This window comes from Anomaloglossus baeobatrachus, chromosome 4, assembly GCF_048569485.1.
Source record: "Anomaloglossus baeobatrachus isolate aAnoBae1 chromosome 4, aAnoBae1.hap1, whole genome shotgun sequence".
NCBI classification, from domain to species: domain Eukaryota; kingdom Metazoa; phylum Chordata; class Amphibia; order Anura; family Aromobatidae; genus Anomaloglossus; species Anomaloglossus baeobatrachus.
Window position 1 is genome coordinate 508,868,107 of NC_134356.1, and position 16,513 is coordinate 508,884,619.

The window sequence follows — 16,513 nt, forward strand, 5'->3', positions numbered from 1 at the left end:
ACCCCATCCCGAAATGTTCCCCCATCCTGGCATGTTTCCCATCCTGGTAAATGTACCCCTTCCTGGTAATGTCCCCCCTTCCTGGTAATTGTTTCTCTTCCTAGCAAATGTACTCCATCCGGGCAAATGTACCCCATCCTGATAAATGCACCCCAATGTGCCCCCATCCTGGCAAATGTATTCTCATCCTGGCAAATGAACCCCATCTTGGCAAATGTACCCCCATCCTGACATGTACCCCCATTCTGGCAAATGTACCACATCCTGCTATGTTACCCCATTCTGGCAAATGTTCCCCCATCCTGGCAAATGTACCCCCATCCCTGCAAATGTACCCCCATCTTTGCAAATGTTCACCCATCCTGGCAAATGTTCCCCCATGCTGCTAAATGTACTCCATCATGGTAAATGTACCCCATCCTGGCAAATGTTCCTCCATCCTGGCATGTACCCCCATCCTGGCAAATATACCCCATCTTGATATGTTCCCCCATCCTGCCAAATGTTCCGGATCTTGGCAATTTATCCCCCCCTCCTGGCAAATGTTCCCCCCATGCTGGCATGTTCCCTCCATCCTGGCAAATGTTCCCTCCCATCCTGGCAAATGTTCCCCCATCCTGGCATGTATCCTATCCTGGTAAATGTACCCCATCCTGGCAAATGTTCAACCATCCTGGCATGTATCTCCATCCTGGCATGTACCCCCATCCTGGCAAATATACCCCATCTTGATATGTTCCCCCATCCTGGCAATTGATCCCTCCATCCTGGTAAATGTTACCTCCCATCCAAGCGAATGTTCCCCCCATCCTGGCATGTTCCCCCCATCCTGGCATGTCCCACCCCATTGTGGCATGTTCCCTCCTTCCTGGCATAGAGGCACACAGCCCTCAGGTAATAAAAGAAAATAAAGTAAAACTAAAGAAAGAAAAAAATAAAAGTGAGCGCACAATACTTACCGAGTCACCAACGCTGCTGTAGCTGCTCCTGCGGCCTCTCATTCACTACCAGGGCCACTCATTAGTCTCATACATATTCACTGCTTCCCCCACCTCCTGGCATCTGTGATTGGTTGCAGTCACACGCTCGCACCCTGAGTGACAGCTTGTTTGACGCTTCCAATCACAGACGCCGGTGGATGGGTCTATATAGTACAGTAAAAATTAATTTAAAAAAAATGACATAGGGTGCCCCCATATTATGCTACCCAGCACATATAAAGCCATGGCTATAGGTTGCAGCTCCCAACCGTGGCTGGAGTCTACCCTGGGCTGTGGAGTCAATAAACCAAAGTTCAACCTCCCGACTCCTCTATTTTTCCGCAATCTGACTCCGTCTCCTTTGTAAATTAGCCAATTTCAATAAGAAATAAGCAATAAGAAATAAGAAATAAGCAATAAGAAACTTACTGTAGTTAAATGGTAACATCACTGTGTCACAGTATTTTTTCATTATTTAGGTCCTTAGATTGATAGAACATAAAATATATGTATATTATTAAAATTTAAATCTTTTCCAATGGCCCCTTGAGTTGTGCAGACCTTGGCTATTAACTAACCAACTGATTACATGTCAGACATTAATGGTCAACGATGTACTGACAATAATGATAAGTTTTTAGAATGCTTAATATCATTGCATCTGACATATAAGCATTTTTGCTTGTTTATCAGGTGATTCCTGGCCTGTTTAGACTGGACGATATTTGGAAATAAATAGTCCTATGAACATTTGTTCAACTTATCTAAACTATTAGCTATAGTGCAGGTCAGTACAGAAGCCTTTGATAAAATTATGTAGAGCGCCGTGGACTGGAGCTGGTCAGTGTATTCAAGACTAAACAGAAAAAAGTTGTCCTTCCACACTTGGGATGAAATGCTGAAATGCTTTGTGGCATTTAAGTATTACTGTAATACAGTAGTAGCGGCAACTTAAGGAGTCCTCAGTGGCACAATGATGCATAACCTTGCACCCCATAAAAATCTGATCCAGAATATCTGCTAAAATATTTATTTTATTGTACAGTTAATTTAGTGGCAGATAACTGGAATTTGGTATGTTTTACAAAGGAACAATGAGTCTCTTACTATAGAATTAATGCTACTATATAAATGAGGGAAATAAAAAAATAACAGAACTTTCTTATGTATAACAGTCAGAACTACAGGATCATTGGACTTTACTGGGTAGGATCCATCATAATGACTATGATTGTATTTATTCCTGGAAGTATTGTTGGTAAGTAAAACACAAAATTCTTATATCTTATCATTGTTTATGTTTCAATACCAAGTTCACCAATGGAATGGTTAACCCTAAGATAGCCATATAGTTAGTAGCTTTAGTGGGGAGAGGGGAATAAGTTGTTGTCAGATCCGTCTAGCAACAATATATCTTGTGCAGAAACAATGGATTTGGCATGTTAAAATTTCACATGTCCAATCTATTTTTTACCCTCAACATTTGCCATACTGGAAGTATTGGAAACCCCCACTTACACTAAGTTGAAGGGTTCAAATATTGTTATCTTATGTGTAAAGAACACTTTTAAAAAATTTGAATCCAAGTAAACCAATGACATGTGGCACTCACCATCCAAAAAGTTTTATTTTCTTAACATTGTTAAAAATTGCATTGCTCTGACAACGGCTGTTTCGCGCTCAAACTAGCGCTTCAATGGGTCTATCTAAACTTTAAACAACTCAACTTTCGCCAGGCTGATCAAGTTTTACATATTTCTGACTAGCAGCACTTGTTTCTTTGATGCAGAGGTCATTTCTAGAATCATAGAATGGTAGAGTTGGAAGGGACCTCAAGGGCCATCGAGTCCAACTCTCTGCGAGTGCAGGTTTTCCTAAATAATCTCAGCTATATGTTTATCCACCTTCCGATTTCCATTGATGGAGAGCTCACTACCTCCCGTGGTAGGCTGCTCCACTCTCTGACTGCCCTCACTGTGAATGCACAAATTTCAAACTTCGACAGTTCAGTGTAAATTCTATGTGATACTCTTTTTTTCTGCTGTGAGCAACTATGCTTTTTATTACAATTAAATGATGTATTCAGAAGTAAACCAAACATGTATATTAGAAGACTTTAGCAAAAAATTGTACAGGACCCTGTTTTAGTGAACATGTAGTTCATCACCGCCAGACCAGAGACCTGTGGACCTCCTACTTGCAGGGATCCCTTGCACATCCTCTGATTAGTAGGCCTGAAGTGATGTAATGAGTGCAATACACTGTGATTATGATGACCCACTAAAGGCCCAGTCACACTAAACAACTTACCAGCGATCCCAACAACGATACAACCTGATAGGGATCGCTGGTAAGTTGCTAGGAGGTTGCTGGTGAGATGTCACACTAACGACGCTCCAGCGATCCCACCAGCAACCTGACCTGGCAGGGATCGCTGGAGCGTCGCTACACGGGTTGCTGGTGAGCTGTCACACAGGCAGATCTCACCAGCAACCAGTGACCAGCCCCCAGCCAGCAGCGCCGTGTGTAAGCGATGCTGCGCTTGGTAACTAAGGTAAATATCGGGTAACCAACCCGATATTTACTTTGCTTACCAGCACACACCGCTTAGCACTGGCTCGCTGCACACCTAGCCACAGTACACATCGGGTTAGTTACCCGATGTGTAGTCTGGCTATGTGTGCAGGGAGCAGACAGCACTGACAGCGTGAGAGCGGCGGACGCTGGTAACGAAGGTAAATACCGGGTAACCAAGGTAAGGGCTTCTTGGTTACCCGATGTTTACCGTGGTTACCAGCATCCGCAGAAGCCGGCTCCTGCTGCCTGCACATTTAGTTGTTGCTCTGTCGCTGTCACACACAGCGATGTGTGCTTCCCAGCGGGAGAGCAACAACTAAAAAATGGCCCAGGACATTCAGTAACAACCAACGACCTCACAGCAGGGGCCAGGTTGTTGCTGGATGTCACACACAGCAACATCGCTAGCAACATCGCTGCTACATCACAAAAGTTGTTCCTTAGCAGCGATGTTGCTAGCGATGTTGCTTAGTGTGACGTGGCCTTAAGCCTACTAGTTGGAAGAGGAGGCGGGGATGGCGGCATGTAGGAGGAAGTTTACAGATCACTAAGGCTACTTTCACACTTGCGTTCAGCGCAGTCCGTCACTATGGAGAATAGCGCAGTCCGTTAACGCACTGCGCTATTCTCCATGGACTTGGATGGAAGACGCACTGTAACGCAAGTGTCAGCGTTCATCTAAAGCGGGCTTTACACGCTACGACATCGCTCAAGTGATCTCGTTGGGGTCACGGAATTTGTGACGCACATCCGGTCGCTTAAGCGATGCCATGTGTGACACCTATGAGCGATTTTGCATCGTCATAAAAACGTGCAAAATCGCTCATCGGTGACATGGGGGTCCATTCTCAAATATCGTTACTGCAGCAGTAACGAAGTTGTTCCTCGTTCCTGCGGCAGCACACATCAATCCGTGTGACACTGCAGGACCAAGGAAGCTTACCTGCTTCCCGGCCACAATGCGGAAGGAAGGAGGTGGGCGGGTGGTTCGTTCCACTCATCTCCGCCCCTCCGCTTCTATTGGGCGGTGGTTCAGTGACACTGCTGTGACGTCGCTGTGACGCTGAACGAACCGTCCCCTTAGAGAGGAGGCGGTTCGCCGGTCACAGCGACGTCGCAGGGAAGGTAAGTCCGTGTGACGGGTCCGGGCGATGTTGTGCGACACGGGCAGAGATTTGCCCGTGTCGCACAACCGATGGGGGCGGGTACGCACGCTGGCGATATCGGTACCGATATTGCAGTGTGTAAAGTGGCCTTTAGGCACTGGCTGGAAAGACAGACACCTAATATGCCAGAAAAAATAAATACCATAAGATCACTGGTGACAATTGACCAACTAGATGGAGAGAGAAGCCAGGAAAATAGCACAGGAAAGTTCTTCAGGAAGTGGAGGACTTTTATAGAAAAAAGCTATACACAGGGAGAGATCTCCAGAATGAGATTGTTCAAAGACACGTTATGGTATAGCTGGGGAGAGTTGGAGGGTTCGTTGGGGAGGCTGGAGGTTCGGGAGTGATGATGTCAAGCCTTTTAAGTCTAGTTGTTATGTTCTTGGCTCAGATATGTTAGGGGTGTGGGTAAGGGGGATGGATTGTAAACACTAGGAAGATAATGTTGTAACAAGAAAAATATTCTTTAAAATGATGATGTATGTATAGAAATGTACCACATTGATTGTTATATTGTGTTCATACGATCATCAAATAAAAAGTTGTCTAAAAAAGAAAAAAAAAAGATCACTACTTGCAGAGGCTCAAAATTGTTCTTGTCATTTGTTGCTCACAAAATTTGATCATCTATTGTAACTTAGAATTGTAGTAGTCGGACCCAATATCTATAATGATTTCTTAATTTATTATATGCCACTGTGATTTTGTGCCAAGGTGATGTAACAGGTCACGTTATGCAAACCATTGCTAAGCAATATAGTTTAGAATTATCGGTTTTGCTGCTTTATTACACTTATTAAAGCATAGTAATTTTTTTTTCATTAGGTAAATATGGAACAAGAATTTGTCCTGCATTTTTCTTAAATCTACTGTATATTTGTCTTCCATTATGGGCTGGGTTTAGAATCTACAAACAACCGTCTGTTAACAATAATCTTTCTACAAAGGTAACAGGTATAACTGTAATTCATAACATGAAATGAAAAATTATTACAAGTTATCAAAACAAATATTGTACACCGTATCAGGTCTATGTGCTGGTTGGACAACTTTTGTTCCCATGAATGATCCCAGGACAACATTTTGATCAAAACTGGTGGGATGAAGCACATGTCACAAGGATACCCAGACTCTTCATTTTGTTTTAATCTTGCTATATTGGTATTCCAGATTATATAATTTTTGGATCATTCACACTCCCTTTGTTTTTACTTTTATTACCCTGTACATTCGTAACTTCAAGGGAATCTGTCAGCAAGGCGTCCATTTTCACACGTAACGGAGACCACGGACACACGTAGACCCACACGTAGACCCATTAAAATCAATGGGTCTGCGCAAACATTCATGTTTTGACATGGACCGTGTGTCTGTGTTGAGCACACGAGTGTCCGTGTGTGCCATACGGCGACATGTCTGTTTCCTGACAGCAGCACAGATAGGCAGCACAGATATCTCACAGACTACACACTGATGTGATCCATGTGACACAATTGTGACACGTACGGGAGTAAACACATGTCATTGAGAAATAAATGTATTTTTATACTTGCCAGTCTCCTGCGCTATTGCGGAACAGAAAGCAACAGCAGCGCCGGAGACAGGTAAGTATACAAGTTCGTGCTGTCCGTGTGCTATCCAGATACCACAAGGATAAGCACGCAAACAGCACACAGAACATACACACAGACACACGGATGGACATACGTTACCTACACCACGGATCGTGCAAAAGCGTTTTTTGCACGGACGTGTGCAGCGGCCTTAAGGCAGAATACCAAAAATTGCCCTACCAAACTTCATATTCAGGCATGCAGGTTTTTCAAACGTAAATCTGTCAACACATTAATGCTTGTAACTGGTGCTGTATGCCCAAGAAATTACAATTTATAACCATATGCATATAAATAGAGATAAGCGGACTTGTGAAACTTTGGTTAGGCGGGTTCAGCCGGACTTTAGATAAAGTTCGGTTTGGGACACAGACTTGACCTGAACCCCAATGGAAGTCACTGATGGGCAGTTCGGGTCTGTGCCCCATGCAGCCAGCCATAAACAGATCAGTGCTGGGGAAGGGTAGACAGAGTTTTTCCTATTTTTTTTGTGCATATGACATCTGATCACGTTTTTGTTACCCCCAGTGCGAGCAGTTCAAACACTGCAAGCGGCTTGCACTGGGCTGAGCACCGAGCGTACCCGAGCACAGCGATACTCGCGTGAGTGGTTTGCATACGTAAAGCACCCGAACTCCGAACCTGAACTCTATGTTTGGTAAGAACACAAAACACTGAACCTCAGGTTCGCTCATCTTTATATATCAAGAGTGCTCTAGCCATGAAAGACTACTTTTCCAGCCTTTGCCTTCTGAAGTTGTTTCTCCAACCAGCACCAGCCTATTTAGATTGATAGATCACTGGCTGTGTGACCTCGGGACAGACCTCTGGAAGTAAAGGCTTGGTAAGTGCTCCTTCACATCCAGAGCACTTAACACCTTCTTTGCGTATGAATGAAAATACTAATATTGCTAAATACTAATATTATTAAAATACTATTATTATATATTATATACTAATATTTCTGGAATGCAGAAGATATAAATGTGTTGATGGAATTTGTTTCAAACATTTGAATGTCCATATATGTGGTTTACAGGGCTTGGTCTTACTGACAGATTACCTTTAAAAAAATTGTGATGTTTTTCACTTTAAAACATTATTGATATGTTTCAGCTTTTAGTCTGCTCGCTGAGCGTTATAATAGGCTGACATATCCTATTCTTTACAAAATCACTTTTTAGCAGTCTCATTATTATCACAAGAAGGTTAATGAAAGATATCACTTCTGTTATACAGTAGATAATATATGATACACCACTTACAATAGGTGATGGTCATTGTTCACATCCTCCCCCCTCCCTATACAATGACGTCTGCACAGATCACACAGCATGCCTACAACACTCTCCTACCATTGAAAGTCAATTGATTTCTATATCGGTGTAGCTGTCGTAAAATATTACTTTATGTAAACTTTAGTTTTTTATGTCTTCTGCAGGTGATCCAAGATGTTCAGCAAAAAAATGTATTACACAGACCATCTGACCTACTGCTGGTTATGTACCTTATTGTTGCGACTCTCTTTTGTATATTCAGAGGAATGGTGAGTTAGAAACTAACCATTCACAGTGACGTCAGTACTTCTTTGGTAAAGACAGTTAAATAAATTGTCCAGTAATGGACAATTCCTGCTTAATTAATCCAGAACCCCGTAGAAAATAAAAACTATGTATACTCCCCTCCAACATAGTTGTAGAAATGTGTCATGAGTATGGCACAGCCTGATGTGATCTCGGGGTGATCTGGGATCAGAAGGTCACAGCGCATTGTGGATCACAAATGCGCGTTAGTGCCTGCTCGTCATTTTCTCTGAGTTGGAGCATATTTAATTACATCAGGCACTGAACGGGTTAAGGACTTGACCTGAAACCCAATGGAAGTCACTAATTCGGAAGTTTGGGTCTCTGCCGATATGCAGCCAGCCGCATATCTGTGACGCCCCTGGACTATCAGGTCGTCACAGGGTATTGCACAATCTGCCCTCCAGTGCAATATCCACCTCCTTCTTGGCTATGGGTCCCCAACTATATGGTGTTGCCTACATCAGCTAATCAAAACCCTAGTTAAATTTTGCACCACACCCACCAAACACAGCAGTGGACGGCTTGAGTGGAATAGAGTCACCCATCTGGGGGTTGAAGAGGGGAGGTCAGGAGTGGCAGGAGAGTTGGAGTTTGGAAGTGAAGGAGAGAGGAGGTCAGGAGCAGGGCTCGTAGGAAGCCATCTAGGTGGCAGACGGTGGTCTGGGCCTAGAGGAGCTGGACCCCCGGTCGCAGGGGATCGTGGCAAGGGGCACGGAACTATCGAGGAGGACAGCCGGTGGCCTTGCACCATCACCGGGCTGGGACCAGGGCACGACAGGGTACGTGGACCCTAGGTCAGGGAGTAGCTTCAGGCAACCTGACAATTTACCCGACGAGAACGGAGCCTTCAAGATCCGTTCTCCACCCGCTCCAAAATCGGGGTACTTGCACAACAAGGGGGATAGGACTTTCCACTTAAACGGTCCAGAAAATCCCAAGCTCCCACACTTAGCCATAGTGGGGAGTGGGACCCGGCAAGTTCCATACTACCGGAACCAACAGTGAGGTAAACTTAGTGCCAGGAGGCAGGTCACGGATCACCAGGCAGCACCATTGGGGACGGGACCCGAACTAGCTCCCCTCAGCGGCCGCGGTATCCAGAACTTTGGTTTATCCAGTTGTCGGTGTCATCTTAATGGACTGAGTGAGTACGCAAGTGACCCCTTCGCATCCAATGGCACTCCCCCTCACCATCACCGAGTCCCCGGAGTATTCCCTCTACCCGTGGAGGGTCACAACACCTGGCTGCCCCATTCCATCCTCCCCGGGTACTCCCAACTGCAGCGGTGGTTCTTTCTCCTAATTACCACATACCAAGGGTGGCGTCACGAACTTTACAATCCCCTGTAAATACCCCTTTCATTTGAGTGGCCGCACGACCCCCGGGTCCGGAGACCCCTCGAGCCACCGCGGATCCGAATCCGAGCAGCTTGGCTGCTGGCACGGGGGCAGCACATATCTATCCCTGGTGATCAGTGGGTTACCTGGTAAATAACTACTGGTGCCAGCCAATAATGTTCTGTAGGAACCTGGCAAGGGAGATTAGATTGTGTCTGTGTTGAAGTTAGAACATAAGGTTATTATTTTTATGTATATATGTAAATGGAAAATTGGATGTTTAATAAGCATTTTACCCTGGTCCACAGGTTGCGTTAGACTGTCCTTCTGATTTCTGTCGATTTTATGCACAACTTCAGGAACCGTATATAAAAGACCCCGCTACCTACCCAAAAATCCAGGTAATTTTTGTAAAAGAGGCTTGATGTGTTTCTCATAACAAATGGTATTGTGGGTTATAAATAATTTTGGGATAGATTATGTGTAATTGATCAAGAAATCTTGAACTTGATGGATTTGTGTCTATTTTTTAATCTATGCAATGCAACAATATTATTGTACATATATTATTTTTGTAAATAGAAAGTATACAGACATATTATAGTGTGAAGGTCATTTCATAAACATGTTTACATGTGTATTTTTTTTTCCACTGTTTTCACAGCGTTTGTCTTTATTTTCCAGATGTTAGTATACATGTTCTATTCTGTTCCTTACAATCTCATCACTCTGTATGGCCTCCTGGTTCCTGGATGCACATGGATGCCAGATCTTACACTTATCTATGCTGGTGGATTGGCTCAGGTAATATGAACATAACATTCGATAAATACAAATAGATAATAACATTACTGCTGATTAAACAATGTATGACCGCACCATTTCCCCCCTTCCTGACCAGGCACATTTTCGAGTTTTATCTTTTAAAGGGAACCTGTCACCAGTTTTCTCCCTATTAAACCAAAAATATAACCTTCTGCAGCTCCTGGGCTGCATTCTAGGAAGGTGCACATTGTTGCAGGCCCCCTTGCAGACCCCTAAAAGAACTTTATAAAATCTTACCATTTACTATGCAAATGAGTCTGGTTGGCCAGATGGGTGGGCTTTAATTCGGCTCCTGTCCTCCCTCTTGCCACTGTTCGCCATCCCCCCAGTCATGATTTACATGGATGACGTTGTCCCCGTCATCGTCCATGCTGCTGGAGTCTTGCGCAGGCGCATTTTGCTGTGCCCCTATCGCGAGGCTGAGCATAGTTTCCCTCGCGCAAGCACTGGTAATGTAGTTGCGCAGGCGCGAGATTATGGGCGGCGCTGTGTATGACCTCACCAGTGTCATCCTCGTACCCGTCCATAATCTCGCGCCTGTGAAACTACATCACCGGCGCTCGCGCGAGGGAAATTTTATGCTCAGCCCCGCGATAGGGGCACAATATAGTGCAAGATGACTAGCATGGATTAATAGTTTAGTATTTTAGTAAGTCAGTGCAGGATCAGAATTAACCACCCTGAAGTTCGTAATCCATGGGCAATTCAGAAGTAAACTAAAGCATTAGGGTGGATTCATATGCTGCAGACTTTAATAAGACATTTCTGCAACTGTACCATTAATTTGAATAGGGTCTGCAGAAATCCATGCACTTGCTACCAAAATAACCCATTTTTTGTAGATTCTGCACAGTACAATACAATTCAACTTTAAACTTTTGGCAAAACCCAAAAGTTACACATGCAGATTTTTCATCTGACAGTAAAGGGGGCTTTACACACAACGACATCGCTAACGAGATGTCGTCGGGGTCACGGAATTCGTGAAGCATATCCGGCCTCGTTAGCAACGTCGTTGCATGTGAAACATACGAACAACCGCTAACGATCAAAAATGCTCACCTAATCGTTGATCGTTGACACGTCGTTCAAATCCCAAATATCGTTGCTGGTGCAGGACGCAGGTTGTTTGTCGTTCCTGAGGCAGCACACATCGCTACGTGTGACACCCCAGGAACGACGAACACCGTACCTGCGTCCTCCGGCAACGAGGTGGGCGTGACTTTCATGAGGCTGCTCTCCGCCCCTCCGCTTCTATTGGCCGCCTGCCCTGTGATGTCGCTGTGACGCCGCACGAACCACCCCTTTAGAAAATAGGCAGTTCGCCGGCCACAGTGACGTCGCTAGGAAGGTAAGTATAGTGTAACGGGTCCTAGCGATATTGTGCGCCACGGGCAGCGATTTGCCCGTGACGCACAACCGATGGGAGCGGGTGCGATCGGCAGCGACATCGCTAGCGATGTCGCTGTGTGTAAAGTGATATATCAAAATTCGGCACTCAGGTTGAAATAAATCGATTTTTTTATTTTTCAATGTTTGTCAAGCAATTTTGTTTCATGCCACATGATTTGTTTACATGTTTATTTTTTCTTTTTTGTAGTGTTAATAAACTTGATGAAGGTCGTGTGACCGAAACGTTTTTTTGATAACACAAAATTGCTTGACAAACATTGAAAAATAAAAAAAATCGATTTATTTCAACCTGAGTGCCGAATTTTGATATATTATTGATACGGGGTTGGACCCTATTCAGGCACCTTATTATAGCAGGAGTGCCGCACTTCTATACTTAGCTGTGTGTAAAGTGGCCTTTAGTCAAATTAGCAGCAACAATTTTTTAAACATAGCCTATGATTAATTTCTGCCTGTGTTGATTTAGTTTAGTTTGGTAAGTAGATACTGTAAATACATAGGCGAGGGTGGAGAAGTGAGAGACAGAGTGGGAAATTTATTAACAGTATTGTAAGTTGCATGGATTTAGGAATAGCGTAAATTTACTAATATGGCTCACTAGGTATATTTCATCACTCTTTGGCTAGGGTCACATTTCTGTTGTTTTGCATCAGTCACATGCGTTGCTTGACTCTTGTGACTGATGCGTTGTACAACGGATGACAGGAATTGGAATTCATTGTCATGATAAAGCGGATTCCGTTGTAATCAACGTTGATCAGCTTATAGCCCAGCGGCCGGCTTCTGTGAACGATCAGCTGATCGGCCGGCTATTGTGAACGATCAGCTGCTCGCTCTCAAATGCCGGCGGCCGGGAGATCAGCTAATCGCTCACAGAAGCTGGCCACCGGGCGATCAGCTGATGATTCGGCCGCCGAGAGAGACATTCATTTGAATTAAACACAAGATTTGAGCATGCGCAATGAAAAAATAAGGATTCCGCTGCTCAAAAAACGTTACATGCTGCGTTCCTGCCGCCCGACGGTCAGTCATTCCACGACTGATCAGTTGGGCGGCGGATGCAACGCAAGGGCATCAGTCTCAATCCGCCGCGCATACAAGTCTATGGGAAACAACGGAATCCGCCAAACGGATTGCGTTGTGTATCAGAGCGGCGGACTGTGACTGATAAACAACGGAAATGTGAACCAAGCCTTAAGGCCGCTTTAAACACAACGACATCGCTAACGAGATGTCGTTGGGGGTCACGGAATTCGTGACGCACATCCGGCCTCGTTAGCGACGTTGTTGCGTGTGAAACGCACGAACGACAGTTGACGATCAAAAATACTCACCATATCCTTGGCCTCCATTGTCACAAAATTGTTGCTGCTGCAGGACGCAGGTTGTTCATCGTTCCTGCGGCAGCACACGTCGCTACGTGTGACACCGCAGGAACAAGGAACATCACCATACCTCCTGCCACCCGCAATGAGGAAGGAAGAAGGTGGGCGGGATGTTCGTCCCGCTCATCTCCGCCCCTCCACTTCTATTGGGCGGCCGCTTAGTGACTCCGCTGTGACGCCGCACGAACCGAACTCCCTTAGAAAGGAGGCGGTTCGCCGGCCACAGCAACGTCGCTAGGCAGGTAAGTATGTGTGACGGGTGTGAGCAATATTGTGCGCCACGGGCAGCGATTTGCCCGTGACGCACAACCAACGGGGGCAGGTATGCTCGCTAGCGATATCGATATCGCTGCGTGTAAAGTGCCCTTTAAGGAAAGTCATAAGTGCATATACATGAAAATTAAAAAAAAAAGATAAATTGTGTAGTCCTCTTCCCATCGTCAGTGTAAAAAAGTATCCCAGACACCTAAGTCTACCTCATAGTCTCCCTAACCAGATTTTGTGCTTAAAACATACCTATCACTTCAAGTGACTATTCAGAATGCGCTATCATATTTGATTTCTTGAGAAATAGTACTGTTTCGCCCATTGTATAACTTATATCAGGGGTGGGGAACCTTTTTACTGCCGGGGGCCATTTGAAAATTTCTACCAACCTTCGGGGGCTGCACAAATTTATCAATGTGAAAATTATTGGCTACATTTGGTCAAAGAATTAATTAACTCACCCCTACTGTGGTGGCCGGAGCTGCTTCTCTTTGGTGCGGTGGTTAATTTTCAGTGACATTGATCATGTTGCTCGGTCTGGAGCGTAGTCAACTTTTTGTGATAATAAGATTGTTAAATCATATACATCACATAACAGACACAGGGACTACTGTACATACATCACAGGAGGGGCTGGGGGCATATTCATCACATAGTAGACGCTGGGACTGCTGTATATACATTACAAGAGATGGCCCAGCCCCTCCTGTTATGTAAATGCTCCAGCCCCTCCTGTGATGTACATGCCCCCAGCGCCTCCACTGTGAGGTATATGCTCCAGCATGTCCAATATGATGTATATGCCCAAGCCCCTCCTGTGATTTGTATAACACAGCCCCTTTCTGTGATGTATATGCCCCAGCCCTTCCTGTCATATATATGCCCCCAGCGTCTCCAATGTGATGTATTTGACCCATCCCCTCCTGTGATGTATATGGCCCCAGCATCTCCAATGTGATGTATATGCCCCAGCCCCTCCAGTGATGTGTATGGCCCAGTCTCTCATGTGATGTACACTACAGTTCAAAAGTTTAGGGTCACTTAGATATTTCCTTATTTTTAAGAAAAGCACTTTTTTTTTTTTTTCAATGAAGCTAACATTAAATTAAACAGAAATACACATATACATTATTAATGTGGTAAATGACTATTCTAGCTTCAAACATCTGATTTTTAATGCAACATCTACATAGGTGTATAGAGGCTCATTTTCAACAACTAGCACTCCAGTGTTCTAATGGTACATTGTGTTTGCTAACTGTTTTAGAAGACTAATGGATATTTAGAAATCCCTTGAAAACCCTTGTGCAAGTATGTTAGCACAGCTAAAAACAGTTTTGCTGATTAGAGAAGCTATAAAACTGACCTTCCTTTTGAGCTAGTTGAGAATCTGGAGCATTACATTTGTTGGTTCCATTAAACTCTCAAAATGGCCAGAAAAGAGAACTTTCATGTGAAATTTGACAGTCTATTCTTGTTCTTAGTAATGAAGGATATTCCATGCGAGAAATTGCCAAGAAACTGAAGATTTCCTACAATGGTGTGTACTACTCCCTTCAGAGGAGAGCACAAACAGGCTCCAATCAGAGTAGAAAGAGAAGTGGGAGGCACGCTGCACAACTGAGCAACAAGACAAGTACATTAGAGTCTCTAGTTTGAGAAATCGACGCCTCACAGATCCTCAACTGACAACTTCATTAAATAGTACCCGCAAAACACCAGTGTCACTGTCTACAGTGAAGAGGCGACTCCAGGATGCTGGCCTTCAGCCAAAGTGGCAAAGAAAAAGCCATATCTGAGACTGGCTAATAAAAGGAAAAGATTAATATGGGCAAAAGAACACAGACATTGGATAGTGGAAGATTGGAAAAAAGTGTTATGGACAGAAGAATCGAAGTTTGAGGTGTTTGGATCACACAGAAGAACATTTGTGAGACGCAAAACAACTAAAAAGATGCTGGAAGAGTGCCTGATGCCATTTGTCAAGCATGGTGGAGGTAATGTGATGGTCTGGTGTTGCTTTGGTGCTGGTAAACAGGGAGATTTGTACAAGGTAAAAGGGATTTTGAATAAGGACGGCTATTACTCCATTTTGCAACACAATGCCATACCCTCTGGACAGCGCTTGATTCGAGCCATTTTCATCCTACAACAGGACAATGACCCAAAGCACATCTCCAAATTATGCATGAACTATTTAGGGAAGAATCAGGCAGCTGGTATTCTATCTCTAATGGCGTGGCCAGCCCAGTCACCAGATCTCAACCCTATTGAGCTGTTATGGGAGCAGCTTGACCCGTATGGTACACAAAAAGTGCCCATCAAGCAAATCAAACTTGTGGGAGGGGCTCTGGAAGCATGGGGTGAAATATATCTCCAGATTAGCTCAGTAAATTAACAGCTGGAATGCTAAAGGTCTGAAAAGCTGTAATTGCTGCAAAGGGAGCATTCTTTGACGAAAGCAAAATTTGAAGGAGAAAATTATTATTTCAAGTAAAAATCATTATTTGTAGCCTAGTCAATGACTGGACTATATTTTCTATTCATTATACAACTCATTTGATAAATAAAAGTATGATTTTTCATGGAAAAGACAAAATTGTCTGGGTGACCCCAAACTTTTGAACTGTAGTGTTCCAGCCCCTTATGTGATGTATATGCCCCAACCCCTCATGTGATGTATATGTTCCCAGCATCTCCAGTAATGTGCATGCTCCAGCCCTGCCTGTGATATATAAATCACAGGAGACGCTGGGGGCATATACATCACAGGAGCCGCTGGGGCATATACATTACAAGAGAGGCCAGGAGCATATACATCACAAGAGAGGCTGAGAGCATATACATCACTGGAGGGGCCGAGGGCATATACATCGTTGGGAGGCATAGATATGGCTTTGGGGCACAGACAGCATTGGGGGCACATAAATCATTGAGGCGCGCAGTATTCAATGTAGGGGCACAGACAGCACTGGGGAGCACAGACAGCTATGGTGGGGCACAGATAGCACATACAGCACTGGGGGAGCTCAGAAAGCACTGGGGGGAGCTCAGAAAGTAAAGGGGGGAGCACAGACAACACTGGGAGGCACAGACAACACGGGGTGAGCACAGACAGCACAGGGGAGCACAGACAGCACTGGGGGGCACAGAAGGCACTGGGGGGCATGAACATTACTAGGGGGGCACCAAGAGCACTAGGGGCACTGGGGAAATGGACAACACTTGCGGAGCACAGGCAGCATGGGGGAGCATGGACATCGGGGGGGCACAGCATTGGGGTGGTACACAACACTGGGGGTGGTACACAGCAATGGAGGGGAGTCACACAGCCCTGGGGGAAGGGGGGGCAAAGAGCTT

The 16,513-nt window shown here is 44.7% G+C and overlaps 1 protein-coding gene across 1 annotated transcript in view; it reads left to right on the forward strand.

The window, feature by feature from the left end:
- TM6SF1 (transmembrane 6 superfamily member 1) overlaps positions 1 to 16,513 on the forward strand; it is an 81,499-nt gene that overhangs the window by 54,961 nt on the left and 10,025 nt on the right. Inside the window, exons 5-9 of the mRNA XM_075342770.1 lie at positions 2,156 to 2,238; positions 5,552 to 5,673; positions 7,781 to 7,885; positions 9,572 to 9,664; positions 9,948 to 10,067. Coding sequence (XP_075198885.1) covers positions 2,156 to 2,238; positions 5,552 to 5,673; positions 7,781 to 7,885; positions 9,572 to 9,664; positions 9,948 to 10,067 — 523 coding nt within the window. The remainder of the gene's footprint in view (positions 1 to 2,155; positions 2,239 to 5,551; positions 5,674 to 7,780; positions 7,886 to 9,571; positions 9,665 to 9,947; positions 10,068 to 16,513) is intronic.